A 17,050-nucleotide genomic window follows, 5' to 3' on the forward strand; every position below is an offset into this window, starting at 1 on the left:
ATCTGGGCGTTCCAGGCCCTCCAGGCTCTGAGACCTGCCCCTGGTCTTTTGTTTCCCTGAAGGGCACCAGCAGGCTGCGTTACTGTACCTGGTTCAGGTCCTGGAGAAGTCTCCACAAACATGTTTTCCCAAGATATTTATTGCATAAGAGAAAATTTAGATGCAAAAGAAATTAGCAGAGTGAGAGACTCTAAAGAGAGAGAGAAAGTGGAAATTTGCATCCACGGGTTGACTGAGATCCGAGATGAAGTAGAATGAGGGAAAAAATAGAAGTGGACACTGACAAAGGACAGGTTCAGGACTGACCGTGATCTTTTTAGGTGAAAGACCATTGTTTACTTTTCTACACATTTTAAGAATACCTATATCATGATTCCTTCACAAGCAAGAAAACTGAAAATGTGCATACTTGTTCTTAGGTAAGACATTTGCTATTTATTCTTACTTAGTAAATTTAAAAAATATTTGAACTGAATAACATTTATCTCATTCCTGCTGAATTTAGAAATAAAATTATGTTAAATTATATAATACATATGTTGAGGTACAATAGAATGGGTAACTATATCATTATGTTGTTATAATTTCATATTAATTTTAAATAACATTTTTTTCAGAAAATAATGAGAATTGTAAGCCTCCACCTGATGTAATAAATGGGGCTGTTGTTGATGGGTTACTGACAAGCTACACGACAGGATCCTCAGTAGAATATAGATGCGATGAATATTACTTATTGAAGGGAGCAAAAATATCTCGTTGTGAACAAGGAAAATGGTCACCCCCACCCGTTTGCTTAGGTAAGACAGAGAACACCTTGAATTAAAAAAGTCTTTTTCTCAGTTTTGTTGAGACACAACTGATACATATCATTGTGTAAATATAAGGTATACACTGTGATAATTTGATACATGCATATACCATGAGACGATCACCACAATATGGTTAGTTAGCACATCCTTCACCTCACACAACTACCTTTTCTGTTGTTATGATTAAAGCACATAGGGTGCACTCTCCTGGCAACTTTCAAGTGTACAGAAATTTCTTAACTGTTGTCACCATGCTGTGCATCAGATCCCTGGAACTTATTCCCTTTATAACAGAATACACTGAATTGCTTTTACCATTGTGTTTATATGTGTATGTGATTTTCACACAATGTTTTATAGCACAGAAATGATGATTTTTGTCTAAATCTTTTTTCCCCAGTGTTTTCCTACTCATTTCTCTAAGCAGAAATTCTAGTTATCTTCGGGTCCAAGACTACATCAGTTCTCACCTCCCTCCTTTTTAAAAATTGTGGTGAGATACAAAACAAAACTTTACCATTTTAACCATTTTAAAATATGCATTTCAATAACTTTAAGTATATTCACATTTTTATGACCGATTTCTTTTTGCATGGTTCTCCTAACTGACTTGCCCTCTGTAGTCCTCCTGCCTCTGCCTGGCTGTCTTCAGAATGTCATTTGGAAAGAATAATTAACCCAAGTTTTTCCATGATAGTGCATATTGTTAATAGCTTTCTTTGCCACCAATTCCTTACTTGAATGCTCACCTTAGTTATAGCTTTTTGGGCAAATAAAAGCATGTTTGTAGTTACTCTAAACATATTTTGGGTTAAGGTGTGGTTAACATTAATGTTTTAAATGGTCTGAAGCAGCACCCTATTTAAGTACCAAAACTGAGATAACTGTGAGAAAAAAATACTCAGTTCTCATTACGAACTGATAGGTTGGCCTCATTTCTTTGTTAGTCAGTGACATTTAAAAGTAATGTAACTGGTCACTACAATTGCAATGAACTTGTTAAGCTTTGACTTTTGAAAATAGAGAATGGTATGATGTTTCCTATAAATTAAGGTAAGCTAGTCATTTAATTGAAAATAATAGTGTTTCAAACTACAAAAGCAAATTATCGTTGTTTATCAAATTATTTATAAATATATAGAAGCAAGTAAAAGAAAACAAAATATCAGTAATCCAGTCTGAAAGAAATGCTATTAATGATTAGTTAATGGTCTTCTAAACCCTTTTCTACATACACACACACATTCAGAAAAATATGTTTTATCATGAGTCTATGTAACGTTTTTTTTCACAAACAAACTACATCATGAACATGGTTCAACATATTCCCACAGTATATATTTTAGTATCTGCGTAGTATTCCACAATGCAGATATGCCACAATTAATCACTTTTGATGGAAGTTTAGTGTGTTTTCAACATTTTTATATTCCCAGTAATATATTTTGTACTAAATGTTTGTATACTTAGAAGAACTTTATAATTTTTAAGTGAACCATATTTATTTCACATGTTTTATTTTATTTTTTCAGCTTTTCTGAAGAGTAATGTCTGGATCAAAGAGATCTGGAATTTTAATAACTTTTCTGTTAATTGCCAAATTATCTTTCAGAAAGTTTATAACCCCACTATCAGTGAATTAAAGTAGTGATTTTCTTACCTTTTGTAAACTTAAATATTTCAATCTTTGCATTTTGTTAATTCATCAATTAAAATTATTTTAATTTGATTTAAATATTAATTGTACACGTTTCCATTTTCTTGTTTTATTTCCAATGAACGGATTGTTCATAGTTTAGTGATTTGTGTATCCTCATATTAAGAGTTTTCTTTATATAAATTATATTATCCATTTGGCAATCATGCATATTTCAGCTATTTTTTATTTTACTTATAATGTTTTTAATATGCATAAGTTTAGATTTTCAGTCCAGAACTCTTTCAACATCTCCATTGTGGTCTCCTCTCTCTCAAGTCATTCTTAAGCTGCTGTTCCCACTCACATTCAGATAAACAATCACCTGTAGGTTTTCTGGCTCTCGTGTTTTTATAAAGTTTCTTGGTAAGACATTGAATGGAAACATGGTCATCTCTGAAGACAGAGACTGGATTGAAATAGTAATAGCAAAGCTCATAAGGGAACAACCTCATGAGGAATGACAAGGTTTGAAGAAATCTCTCTTATATCTGGAACAACTGCCTCATACATGTGGGCTTAGTGCTAATGAATCAAATACTGAGTGAAGATCATTTATTGTAGCAAGAGGGGAGAGCTACATCTGATCTGTCCTCAAAACTGGATGCACTCTCGCCGCCAGTGGGAAAACGGAGGTGCCAAGGAGCAGAATTTCTCATCAGTGGATTGTGATTCTGGACGACGAGCCACTGCAGGCTTCCCCTAGGTGTCTTCCTGACCCTCACCCTGCTCCAGCCCCTCTTATCTCCTTTCTATTCCTCAACCAAGTAAAGTACTCTCTCATCTCAGGCTATTCTCTCTGCCTGGAATGCCCTTTCTTCAGAAAATCACATGGTTCACTGCCTAAACTTCTTCAAGCCTGTGCAAGTATTACTGCTTATATCAGCTGATCCCAACCCCTTACTTCAAAGTGAAACTCCTGCCCCCAGCCCTTTGAGAGCCCTTACTCTCCACTACTCATGTTCCCACCTCATCTACCACATGTTTAAAGATGGCCACAAATTATAAAATCCACATATTTATTGCTTATTGTGTATGTTTCTCCCAGTCAAGTTAAACTCCACCAGGGCAAGAATCTTTGTTTTATTCATTGATGTATGTGAGGTGGTAGGTGTCGCTTATACAGTAAGTACATTTTCTATTTCAAGATTTTTCTTTTATAGGAAGGAAATCATGATTAACCTAAGTGGTTGATGGCCTTCAACAATACTCTCAATGTTTCAAACTAAGTGACTTAAATTTTTGATATAATGAATATTGTAAGAAGTGTACAAGGTCATTTGATGATAATAAATTATTTCATCATGTGTATATATATGTTTATTACATATATGTGTGGTAAATGGAATAAAATATTGCTTTTGATGCCTGTTAAGATTTTTATTTTTAAAAAAAATCACTTTCATATTTGTTAGTGAGTAAAGAATTTAAAAGAGTATTTTGTCTTACAGAGCCATGTGCTGTTAATGTGGATTTCATGAACAGGAATAACATAGAGATGAAGTGGAAGTATGCAGGACAGATCTTACATGGAGATATGGTAGATTTTGCATGTAAACAGGGGTATGACTTGTCTCCATCGACCCCACTGTCTGAGCTGTCTGTGCAGTGCAATAGAGGAGAAGTGAAATATCCTGTATGTATTAGAAAAGGTAAAATGATAGTGCTTTCTGACAATTTCTCAGTTGATCAATGTAGCCACTTGGGTTTAAGTATAAGACCCTAAGCAATTCCCCACCATCTTCTAATCTATAAAACTGAAGAATTTCAAGTCAACATAAACACTTAAATAAGATGACTATGCTGACATCTTTTAATCCGAAAAGGGAGAAATGAGAGATCTTATAAATATTGCCAGACTATCAGAGGATTGATAACACTCATGTGAGCAATGAACAATTCTGGATAACATTGCTCTCAGGGTTTGCTGGGTGGCATCATCTCAGGAAGGGGCTTAATGTGCAGCAAGAGATTTGTATTCTCCGTGTACACAGGACCATCCCATTTAATAGTGAACAAAGGAAGAGAACACAGGCAGAAATCACGGCTGCAGCCATACACTTCACTTGGCCAGCTACACAGGGACACACAAAGTCATGATTGTTGACGTCTTGCTAGTTATAAATGTGTATTTAAATATTTTGAGACTCTAAGTGCAATAATTTTATAGTATGAAGTTTTACAGAAATGCTTTCAATATTGAAAAATTATTTGAAAGCCGTCTTAAAAGCGCTTTTATGTGAAACATCTATTTTTATTTCTATAGCAATGATAAAAGCACTGGATGTTTATTATAACAATTTTATACTTTACAAATTATTTTCACAGCATCTGTAGGAATGTGTGCATCTCCTCCACTTATTAAAAATGGAGTCATTATTAGTTCAACAGTAGACACCTATGAAAATGGCTCCTCAGTGGAATACAGATGTTTTGAACACCATTTCCTTCAAGGATCTAAGGAGTCCTATTGTGTGGAGGGAGTGTGGACCACCCCGCCATTGTGTTTGGGTATGTACTACTAAATATGTCTCTATTTGATGAAATAACTTCACGTTTTGTCACTTCTGTTCCCTTTAATTAATATAACACTAAATCAATGCTTAGTGTACTACATTTATGTTATTTTATTAGTGAGCCTATTTAATCACTGTTTTCCACTTTTTTCCTGTAGATCAAAAATAACTATAGTCCAACTCGCTCTACCCAGAACTTTTTAAGTACAAAGCATACATCAGGTACTGGTCTGATATTGATAAGATGAATAATCAATCCATAGTGGTGTGAGTAAACATGGTAACAGTCATCATTCAGTGTGACTGGTGGTACTAAAAAGAAAGAATAAGTTCAATAGAGAAACAAAGACAGGAACAGACACCTCACTCTAGAAAGATGAAGCAAGTAATGCCTTAGTAGCAAGGCATCCTAATAAAAGTGACAGTAGTCACCAAGATTCTCAGGAGATGTAAAATAGCACATCTTCAAATGAAAAGAAAATATTTCTCTGTTTCCACATCTGACTTTAGTTTTCTTATCTCACTGGCTCGGACTTCATTACAATGCTGGGCAGAAGAGGTGGTGGTATTCTTTGTTTCTCAATCTTATAAGTGAGGATCTATGTAATTCATATTCAAACTCAGTGTTAAAAATACTTAAAAAATCGATTACAAACATAGAAACCTTTAATTTCTGTTTTCTAAGTTTGAAAAAAAATCTTCACTAAGTACTTAATTTTAGCCTGATCTATTGAAATAATGTGATTATTATTTTGTTTTACCCCTGAAATTGTATTGCTTCTTTTTGAATTTTAAAGCATGACTGCATTTCTACAATAAATCCCACATGGTTGCAATGAATTTTGCTTTTTATATGTTGTTGGATTTTTTATTTACAATATTTTACTTAGAAGTTTCACATAGATTTTCATGAGAGTGTTTAGCCTTTCAGGTCTGGTGTCAAGTTTCTGCTAACATTATACAGTGAGTTGGGAAGTAGTCCCTCTTTTTCAGTTATCTGGAATTTTCATAGGATTAGTACTATTTCTTTCTTAATAATTGTAAGAATTCACCAAACATGCCATTTGGGCTTTGAGTTTTCTTTGAGGAAAGATGGCTACAGCTTCAATTTGGTTAATAGTTACTAGATTATTATCTCTTCTATCAGTTTTGGTAGGGAGTGGTTTCTGGTAATTTGTTCTTCAAATCTAAATTGTCAAATTTGTTCACAAAGCATTCATGACATCCTTTTACACCCTTTAATGCCTTTAGTGGTGTGTCCCCTGTCATTACTGCTGTTTACGTATCCTTGTGGTAACATGTCTTGCTAAACATCAGTACATTTTAATAGGTCTTTCAGACAATTAATATTTGCATTTGTTGATCCTTTCATCAAATGTTACTTACATTTTATTAATTTAGAGTCTCATCCCTATTATTTCTTCTCTCAATTTCTTGAATTTAATTTTTACTCTTTTTTGCTAGCTTTTTTGCTAGTTTGATGATTGATTTTCAGCTTTTGTGTTTTGTCTAATATCTCAGGAAAAATTATTTAACTCCTGATATTAATTATATGGATTTAATGATATAAATTCCACTGACCACAACTTTAGCTTCATCCCACACATCTTTGCACTTTGGTATTTTACTATCTTTCAGTTAAAAAATACAATATCCATGTTGATATTGCCTGTACAGTCTGAGTCATTTAGAAGTTTTTTTTGTATTGTTTTGTTTTGTTTTTGTCAGTCAACAAACATTTATTCATTCTATAATCTGGACCAGTGGACCATGGTTAGGTACCATCTTTCCCAAGGCTCTGTGTTACACATGTCACAACTTGCTGGTCACAACTATGGATATGTTTTTTTTTTTTGGCTATCATTAATGTATAATTACATGAACAACATTATGGTTAGTAGACTCCCCCCATCACCAAGTCCCCCCCACATATCCCATTACAGTCACTGACCATCAGCATAGTAAGATGCTATAGAATCACCACTTGTCTTCTCTGTATTTTACTGACTTCCCTGTGCCCCCCCCACATTATGTGTGATAATAATAATGACCCTTTTTCCCCCTTATCCCTCCCTTCCCACCCATTCTCCCTAATCTCTTTCCCTTTGGTAACTGTTAGTCCATTCTTGGTTCTGTGAGTCTGCTGCTGTTTTGTTCCTTCAGTTTTTTCTTTGTTCGTATACTCCACAGATGAGTGAAATCATATGATACTTGTCTTTCTCCGCCTGGATTATTTCACTGAGCATAATACCCTCTAGCTCCATTGATGTTGTTGCAAATGGTAGGATTTGTTTTCTTCTTATGGGTGAATAATATTCCGTTGTGTATATGTACCACCTCTTCTTTATCCATTCATCTACTAATGGACACTTAGGTTGCTTCCATTTCTTGGGTATTGTAAATAGTGCTGTGATAAACATAGGGGCACATATGTCTTTTTCAAACTGAGCTCCTGCATTCTTAGGCTAAATTCCTAGGAGTAGAATTCCTCCGTCAAATGGTATTTCTATTTTTAGTTTTTTGAGGAACCTCCATGCTGCTTTCAACAATGGTTGAACTAGTTTACATTCCCACCAGCAGTGTAGGAGGGTTCCCCTTTCTCCACATCCTTGCCAACATTTCTTGTTGTTTGTCTTCTGGATGTTGGCCATCCAAACTGGTGTGAGGTGATACCTCATTGTGGTTTTAATTTGCATTTCTCTGATGATTAGGGATGTGGAGCATCTTTTCATGTGTCTGTTGGCCATCTGAATTTCTTCTTTGGAGAACTGTCTGTTCAGCTCCTCTGCCCATTTTTTAATTGGCTTTTTTGCTTTTTGTTTGTTGAGGTGCATGAGCTCTTTATATAATTTGGATATCAACCCCTTATAAGATATGTCATTTATGAATATATTCTCCCATGCTATAGGATGTCTTTTTGTTCTACTGATGGTGTCCTTTGCTGTACAGAAGCTTTTTAGTTTGATATAGTCCCACTTGCTCATTTTTGCTTTTGTTTCCCTTGCCCGGGGAGATATGTTCATGAAGAAGTTGCTCATGTTTATGTCCAAGAGATTTTTGCCTATGTTTTTTTCTAAGAGTTTTATAGTTTCATGACTTACATTCAGGTCTTTGATCCATTTTGAGTTTGCATTTGTATATGGGCTTAGACAATAATCCAGTTTCATTCTCTTACATGTAGCTGTCCAGTTTTGCCAACACCAGCTGTTGAAGAGGCTGTCATTTCCCCATTGTATGTCCATGGCTCCTTTATCATATATTAATTGACCATATATGCTTCAGCTTATATCTGTGCTTTCTAGTCTGTTCCATTGGTCTGTGGCTCTGTTCTTGTGCCAGTACCAAATTGTCTTGATTACTGTGGCTTTGTAATAGAGCTTGAAGTCAAGGAGCGTAACTCCCCCTGCTTTGTTCTTCCTTCTTAGGATTGTTTTGGCTATTTGTGGTCAAATGTGAATTTTAGAACTACTTGCTCTTGTTCATTGAAGAATGCTGTTGGTATTTTGATAGGGATTGCATTTCATTTGTAGATTGCTTTAGGCAGGATGGCCATTTTGACAATATTAATTCTTCCTATCCATGAGCATGAGATGTGTTTCCATTTATTGGTTTCTTCTTTAATTTCTCTCATGAGTGTCTTGTACTTTTCAGAGTATAAATCTTTCACTTCTTTGGTTAGATTTATTTCTAGGTATTTTATTCTGTTTGGTGCAATTGTGAATGAAATTGTTTCCCTGATTTTTCTTTCTGCTAGTTCATTGTTAGTGTATAGGAATGCAACAGATTTCTTTGTATTAATTTTGTATCCCACAAATTTGCTGAATTCAGATATTAGACCTAGTAGTTTTGAAGTGGATTCTTTAGGGTTTCTTATGTACAAAATCATGTCAGCTGCAAACAGGGACAGTTTAACTTCTTCCTTGCCAATCTGGATGCCTTCTATTTCTTTGTGTTTTCTGATTGCCGTGGCTAGGACCTCCAGAGCTATATTGAATAAAAGCGGGGAGAGTGGGAATCCTTGTCTTGTTTTCGATCTTAAAGGAAAAGCTTTCATCTTCTGGCTGGTAAGTATAGTGTTCGCTGTGGGTTTGTCATATGTAGCCTTTATTATGTTGAGGTACTTACCCTCTATACCCTTTTTGTTGAGAGTTTTTATCATGAATATATGTTGAATTTTGTCAAATGCTTTTTCAGCATCTATGGAGATGATTATGTGGTTTTTGTCCTTCTTTCTGTAGTTGTTGATGTTGATGGATTTTTGAATGTTGAACCATCCTTGCATCCCGGGGATGAATCCCACTTGAACATGATGGATGATCTTTTTGATGTATTTTTGAATTCGGTTTGCTAATACTTTGTTGAGTATTTTTGCATCTATGTTCAACAGGGATATTGGTCTGTAATTTTCTTTTTTTATGGTATCTTTGCCTGGTTTTGGTATTAGAGTGATGTTGGCTTCATAGAAAGAGTTTGGAAGTATTCTCTCCTCTTCTACTTTTTGGAAAACTTTAAGGAGGATGGGTATTAGGTCTTCACTATATGTTATTAGGTCTTCACTAAATGTTTGATAAAATTCAGCAGTGAAACCATCTGGCCCAGGGGTTTTGTTCGTATGTAGTTTTTTGATTACCAATTCAATTTATTTGCTGGTAATTGGTCTATTCAGATTTTCTGTTTCTTCCTGGGTCAGCCTTGGAAGATTGTATTTTTCTAGAAAGTTGTCCATTTCTTCTAAGTTATCCAGTTTGTTACCATATAATTTTTCATAGTATTCTCTCATAATTCTTTGTATTACTGTGGTGTCTGTAGTGATTTTTCCTTTCTCATTTCTGATTCTGCTTATGTGTGTAGACTCTCTTTTTTCCTTGGTAAGTCTGGCTAGGGGTTTATCTATTTTGTTTATTTTATTGAAGAACAAGCTTCTGCTTTCATTAATTCTTTCTGTTGTTTTATTCTTCTCAATTTTATTTATTTCTACTTTAATCTTTATTATGTCCCTCCTTTTATTGACTTTGGGCCTCATTTTTTCTTCCTTTTCTAGTTTCATTAATTGTGAGTTTAGACTGTTCATTTGGGATTGTTCTTCTTTCCTGAGGTAGGCCAGTATTGCAATATATTTCCCTCTTAGCATGGCTTTCTCTGTGTCCCACAGATTTTGTGTTGTTGAATCATTGTTGTAATATGTCTCCATATATTGCTTGATCTCTGGTTTTATTTGGTCATTGACCCATTGATTATTTAGGAGCATGTTATTAGGCCTCCATGTGTTTGTGGGCTTTTTCATTTTCTTTGTGAAATTTATTTCTAGTTTCATACCTTTGTGATCTAAGAAGCTGGTTGGTACAATTTCAATCTTTTTGAATTTACTAAGGTTCTTTTTGTGGCCTAGTATATAATCTATTCTTGAAAATGTTCCATGTGCACTTGAGAAAAATGTGTATCCTGTTGCTTTTGGATGGAGTGTTCTGTGGATGTCCATTAGGTCCATCTGTTCTAATACATTGTTCAGTGCCTCTGTCTCTTTACTTATCTTCTTTCTGGGTGATCTGTCCTTTAGAGTAAGTGGTGTGTTGAAGTCTCCCAGAATGAATGCATTGCATTTTATTTCCCCCTTTAATTCTGGTAGTATTTGTTTCACATATGTAGGTGCTCCTGTGTTGGGTGCATAGATATTTATAACAGTTATATCCTCCTGTTGGACTGAGCCCTTTATCATTATGTAATGTCCTTCTTTATCTCTTGTTACTTTCTTGTTTTGAAGTCTATTTTGTCTGATACAAGTACTGCAACTCCTGCTTTTTTCTCCCTGTTAGTTGCACGAAATATCTTTTTCCATCCCTTTACTTTCAGTCTGTGTATGTCTTTGGGTTTGAAGTGAGTCTCTTGTAGGCAGCATATAGACGGGTCTTGTTTTTTAATCCATTCAGTGACTGTATGTCTTTTGATTGGTGCGTTAAGACCATTTACTTTTAGGGTGATTATCGATAGGTGTGTACTTATTGCCATTGTAGGCTTTAGATTTGTGGTTACCAAAGGTTCAAGGGTAATTCCCTTACTATCTAACAGTCTAATTTAACTCACTTTGTGTGCTGTTACAAACACAACCTAAAGGTTCTTCCCCCGCCCTTTTTTCTTTCTCTTCTATTCTTTGTATGTTATGAATCATATTCTGTACTCTGTCTATCACTTGGGTGACATCTATTTAGCTTTAAGAACACTTCCATCTATAGGAGTTCCTCCAAAATACACTGTAGAGGTGGTTTGTGGGAGGTAAATTCTCTCAACTTTTTCTTATCTGAAAATTGTTTAAGCCCTCATTCAAATTTAAATGATAACCTTGTCAGGTAGAGTATTCTTGGTTCAAGGCTCTTGTGCTTCATTGCATAAAATATATCTTGCCACTCCCTTCTGGCCTGTAAGGTTTCTGTTGAGAAGTCTGATGATAGCCTAATGGGTTTTCCTTTATATGTGATCTTTGTTCTCTCTCTAGCTGCTTTTAAAAGTCTTTCTTTATCCTTGATCTTTGCCATTTTAATTATTATATGTCTTGATGTTGTCTTCCTTGGGTCCCTTGTGTTGGGAGATCTGTGCACCTCCGTGGCCTGAGAGACTATCTCCTTCCCCAGATTGGGGAAGTTTTCAGCAATTACCTTCTCAAAGACACTTTGTATCCCTTTTTCTCTCTCTTCTTCTTCTGGTACCCCTGTAATACGCATATTGTTCCTTTTGGATTCATCACATAATTCTCTCAATATTCTTTCATTCTTATTTTTTCTCTTTGTGCCTCAGCGTCTTTGTATTCCTCTTCTCTAATTTCTATTCCATTTACCGTCTTTTCTACTACATCTAATCTGCTTTTAAATCCCTTCATTGTGTATTTCATTTCAGATATGGAATTTCTTAATGATTGAATCTCCAACTTAAATTCATTCCTAAGTTCTTTAATGTTTTTCTGTACCTCCATAAGCATGTTTATGATTTTTATTTTGAACTATCTTTCAGGCAGATTGGTGAGTTCAGTTTCATTTGACCCTTTTTCAGGGGTTTGTGAGATTTTGGTCTGAACCATGTTCTTTTGATGTTTCATATTTCTGTGTGGTGCTCACTAGTGCCCAGAAGCTCCAGTCTCTGGATCTACTCAGCCCCTAGAGTGAGGTTGGAGGTCATAGGGGAGCTGCACTGGTGCCTGGGGGGAGGAAAGGTCTGTTTCCTGATTCCCGTCTGTGGTGCCTGACTCCAGTGTCAGAGCCAGTGGGCCGAGCACACAGATGTCAGCCTCTGTACTTTGCATCTCTAGCCATTGTAGGCTTAGACTCCCTCTGGCTGGCCTGACAGCAGCACAGTGACTGCAGGTTTGTGAACCAGTGTTGGCAGGCCAGGAGGAAGGCTCGGCAGGCTGCATATCAGAGTGGGGGGCCTCGGAGCTGAGCAAATAGGCAGGAGGATGGGGCACCTGAAGCTCCTCTAAGTTCCCAACCTGCTGGGCAGAGTGCACCCGGAAAACCTCACCCAGCTCTCCCCTGCGCAGCAAGCTCCATGCCAACCCCACCCCTTCAGCAGCCCTCTTGCTGCTAGGAAGCCTCTCAGACCACCTGCCTTTCCTTTGTCCCAGAGCAGCTGGGTGTGGATCCCATCCTCCACAAATGGCTGGAATCTGTCTGTCAGGCACTCCTCCTGTCTGAGCTCCCCAATGTCCAGAGCACCATGCAATGTAGGTTTCTGCTCCCAAAGCAGACCTCCAGGGCTGGGTGTTCAGCAGTCCCCAGCTTCTACCCCATCCCTGTTCCATTTCTCTTCCTCCCACAGGTGAGCTGGGGTGGGGGAAGGGCTTGGGTCCCACCGGATCAAGGCTTTCGTAAGTTACCCTGTTTTGTGAGGTCTGCTCTGTTTGTTAGGTCTGTGTGCAGTCTGGTTTAGCCTTCTTTCTTGTTGTTTTAGGGTTAGTTGTATCAATTAACTGCATTTTCGTACTGTCTGTGGTTTTGGGAGGAATTCTCCATCTCACCTCTCACACTGCCATCTTCTTGAATTATTTTTGAAGTAGAGTTGACATAATATAGTAGTTTCTGGTGTATAGCATTGTGATTTGATAATCATGTAGATTACAAATGCCCACAGTGATAATTGTAGCTGCCATCTATCACCACATGAAGTCATCACAATATTATTGATTATATTTCCTCTCATATACTTTCATCTCCTTGACTTATGTATTTTCTAAATGGACATTTGTACCTCTCAATCTCCTTCACCTATTTTACCCATGTGGCAACTACTAGTTTGTTCTCTGTATTTATGAATCTGTTTCTGTGTTGTGTATTTTGTTTATTTGTTCATTTTTCTTTTTAGATTCCACATGTAAGTGAAATCATATGGTATTTGTCTTTCTCTGTCTGACTTGACATTCTAATTTATACTACCATTTGACCTCATTTTCAAAGTCATTTTGCAATGACTATAAAAACTATGAGACTATTGGTGAAAAATCCTATTTTAAAATAATTCTTGTCCATTTTATTCTGTCTATAGCATTTCTAACATAACATCTGACACATAGGCATTTCCAAGTACCTGTTTTAAATAATCAATCGAATAAAGAAGTTTCTTAATGTATTACAGTTATATGACTCACAGCTATTTAGCAACTCTGTATCTTTTTAACTATGTCAGAAGCTACTGCTTAGTGTTAGGTCATCCAGGATGTAAATAAGGGCACAAACAGCCCATTTTCTGAAATTATTTCATATTTTGAAAATATCACAGTTTTTATCATGGAAAAAAATTAAAAAGTCTGTTGGATATCTTAATACTGAAATTTTTGTTTTGTTTTAATGCATGAAGTGGAAGGACCTAATAACATTTTGATGCTCAGAATTTAAAACATCTTAAACCAAACTTGATATTCCTTAATAACTGGAAATTTAAAAGATGTGAAACTGTCCACCATGCCTACTGCTTTGGATGCCATAAAGTCATAAAGTTTGAGTCATGGTTGAAAATCCAGCTTATTTCTACATCTCTATATAATATTGTCTATTCAAATATCAAACAAATAATCTGACTCATGGGTATTTTATTTGAACTTTCTGAAGAAGAAAAGGATGAAGAACATTATTTCAGTGACTGTTAGTGATCGTCAGTGTTCTAAAAATTCCCCACCTTTTTTGTTTGCTATCTGTGAATAAACAACTTCATAAGGCTAAGTGACTGGCAGGGCATACCCTTTTGCCAAGTCCAGGACCACAGAGATAAATGGCACATTTCTTTCTGTGAGCTTTGGACATGTTTTCTGACTTAACTATTAATTCTAACCAACTTGTCTGCTACTCTAATGCCTGGGAATTTTAAGATTATTGTGAGTAAGCAACACAATGCTTCCTGTTAGTACCAAGATGTATCAAGATAATTTGATTCTGTCTATAGCATTTCTAACATAACATCTGACACATAGGCATTTCCAAATACCTGTTTTAAATAATCAATCGAATAAAGAAGTTTCTTAATGTATTACAGTAAATAATCAATCAAATAAAGAAGTTTCTTAATGTATTACAGTTATATGACTCACAGCTATTTAGCAACTCTGTATCAAGATGTATCAAGATGTATCAAGATAATTTTCTCTTTTTTTATTTTTCAGAGCCATGCACATTATCTTTTATTGAAATGGAAAAGAATAATTTACTCCTGAAATGGAATTTTGACAATAGACCATCAATTTTCCATGGCGAGTATGTTGAATTTCTTTGTAGAAGAGATACTTATATAGCTGAGTCATCTATTGGATCTGAAGTTAGAGTGCAGTGTGACAGAGGGCAGTTGAAATACCCAAGATGTGTCCAAATAAAAAGGTAAGAAGATGCCTGTGCCTACAACTGTTTTCTGGTCAGATTGTATTCAAGAGATTTATTATGTTATGTATTTCAGAAGCATTATGCTCTGCAACATTCCCACTTTATGGTCATTATAAAGGAAAAAAATAATTTTCTTTCTTCTTTTTAAACCAAACAAACTCTTAGCAGTATTAATTAATTCAACTGCTTTCTCCAGTGTCTGAAGTCAAAGCATTCTTTGCTATTTATTATTTGTGATACTCTGACAATTTGGTAAATAAGTCAGTTTTTTTGTGTAATATTTAAATGTGGAAAAATCAGCCTTTAAGTGTTCTGAGATAGAAAATCATAACTTCCCCTCTTCCCAGTGTAGGTTAATGTATCAAAAAAGATTGGAAACACAGTTGTACAAATCTTTCTACTGGTTGACAAGATGTTAATAACAGTGATTTAAATTATAGTATTTATTTTCAGGAACACATTTCTATGTAAGAATTTGGAATGACTTACTGAAGTGTTTCCTCATATGGCATTTAAAAAATATATTTTCTATTTCTTGATAAATGGAAAATAATCCTGTTCTTTCTTAAAAATATATTTTTAAAATGCAATAAAATAATGTAATTAATTTTATAGGTTCCAGCTTTTGATCCTCTTGAAGATATAATATAAAATAAAAATTAAATTTTATGTTCAACTAACAGTATTACAAAAATAACTTATGGCAAAGTATATGGGTACTGTTGTACTAATTGTAAACAGTAAGATATATGCAGTCCTTAGGACAGCTTTTTAGATATTTTGAACACTCTAAAAGAAGCATCCATAAGATACACACAGGTGGAAAACATTTTTATTTTATAACTGGCTAAAGTCGGCATAGAAAATTTCACATGCTATTTAAATATTTTAGTATGTATTGAATTTCTCATTTCCAATGAAAAAGAAGAAAGTAACTTAGAAAAAAATTATAAAATGAATAGTGTTAGTGTAAAATGGCATTGAGTTTTTTAAAAAGAAATCAGTGGTGTGATTTACCAAGTACAGTTACTTGCTTTTATCAATACATAGTTGAAACAATAGTTATATGAGATGCTGAACGGCTCAGATTGTAGTAAACACTTGAGAAATCATGTTTATTGTAAAAATATCTCTCCCTCTCTCTCATCAAGGACACTGTCTTATCAAGAACCTTTAAGGACAAAGAAATAAATGGCAGAAAGAAGAATAGTAGTCCAACACATCATAAAATCCTTTGTAAAACATCATTTTTAAAGAAAAATGTTGAATTAAAAGCCTGTAAGTTTTTAGAAGATTTGCTTGCTTGACCCGATTTGACTGTAAATTGTGTATGCTGAATATTTTCTTTATTTATAAATCAAAGCCAGAACATGTTTTGTAACCCGGGCTGGAGCTTGGTCCCAAACCCATGCTCTGCTGTTCTTCACTGAAAAGGCCACACAAGAGGTTAGTGGCAGTGTCGGTGGAAAGGAGATGGTGCTGTATTCAGGAAGCCAGGGACTAGGGAAGAAGGTAGCAGACTAGTCTCCCAGGACCATCTTCAAAATGTGGGTCATGGGAAGGGGCTTTTTTTTTTTTTTTGGTATCATTGATCTACAATTACATGAAGGACATTATGTTTACTAGGCTCCCCCCTTCACCAAGTCCCCGCTACATCCCTGTTCACAGTCACTGTCCATCAACATAGTAAGATGCTGTAAAATCACTACTTGTCACCAAGTTCACAGTCACTGTCCTTCAACATAGAAAGATGGTGTAGAATCACTACTTGTCTTCTCTGTGTTGCACAGCCCGGCCCGTGCCCCCCCCCAACACTATACATGCTAATCGTAATGCCCCTTTTCTTTTCTTTCCACCCTTATCCCTCCCTTCCCACCCATCCTCCCCAGTCCCTTTCCCTTTGGTAACTATTAGTCCATTCTTGGGTTCTGTGCTTCTGCTGCTGTTTTGTTCCTTCAGTTTTCTTTTCTTCTTATACTCCACATATGAGTGAGATCATTTGGTACTTGTCTTTCTCTGCCTGGCTTATTTCACTGAGCATAATACCCTCTAGCTCCATCCATGTTGTTGCAAATGGTAGGATTTGTTTTTTTAGGGCTGCGTAATATTCCATTGTGTGTATGTACCACATCTTCTTTATCCAATCATCTACTGATGGACATTTAGGTTGCT

The 17,050-nt window shown here is 35.6% G+C and overlaps 1 protein-coding gene across 2 annotated transcripts in view; it reads left to right on the forward strand.

The window, feature by feature from the left end:
* The window catches only part of F13B (coagulation factor XIII B chain), a 43,659-nt gene that overhangs the window by 10,958 nt on the left and 15,651 nt on the right, over positions 1-17,050 (forward strand). Inside the window, exons 8-12 of one of the 2 annotated variants that reach the window (XR_012123020.1) lie at positions 618-800; positions 3,960-4,160; positions 4,837-5,019; positions 14,665-14,875; positions 16,030-16,156. Coding sequence is in view for 1 of the 2 variants with exons in the window: in XM_073217228.1 (XP_073073329.1) it covers positions 618-800; positions 3,960-4,160; positions 4,837-5,019; positions 14,665-14,875 (778 nt within the window). In the remaining variant the exon portion in view is untranslated. The remainder of the gene's footprint in view (positions 1-617; positions 801-3,959; positions 4,161-4,836; positions 5,020-14,664; positions 14,876-16,029; positions 16,157-17,050) is intronic. The other variant, XM_073217228.1, reaches the window with a different exon arrangement.

The sequence above is a fragment of the Manis javanica genome, chromosome 11, assembly GCF_040802235.1.
Source record: "Manis javanica isolate MJ-LG chromosome 11, MJ_LKY, whole genome shotgun sequence".
Lineage (NCBI taxonomy): Eukaryota > Metazoa > Chordata > Mammalia > Pholidota > Manidae > Manis > Manis javanica.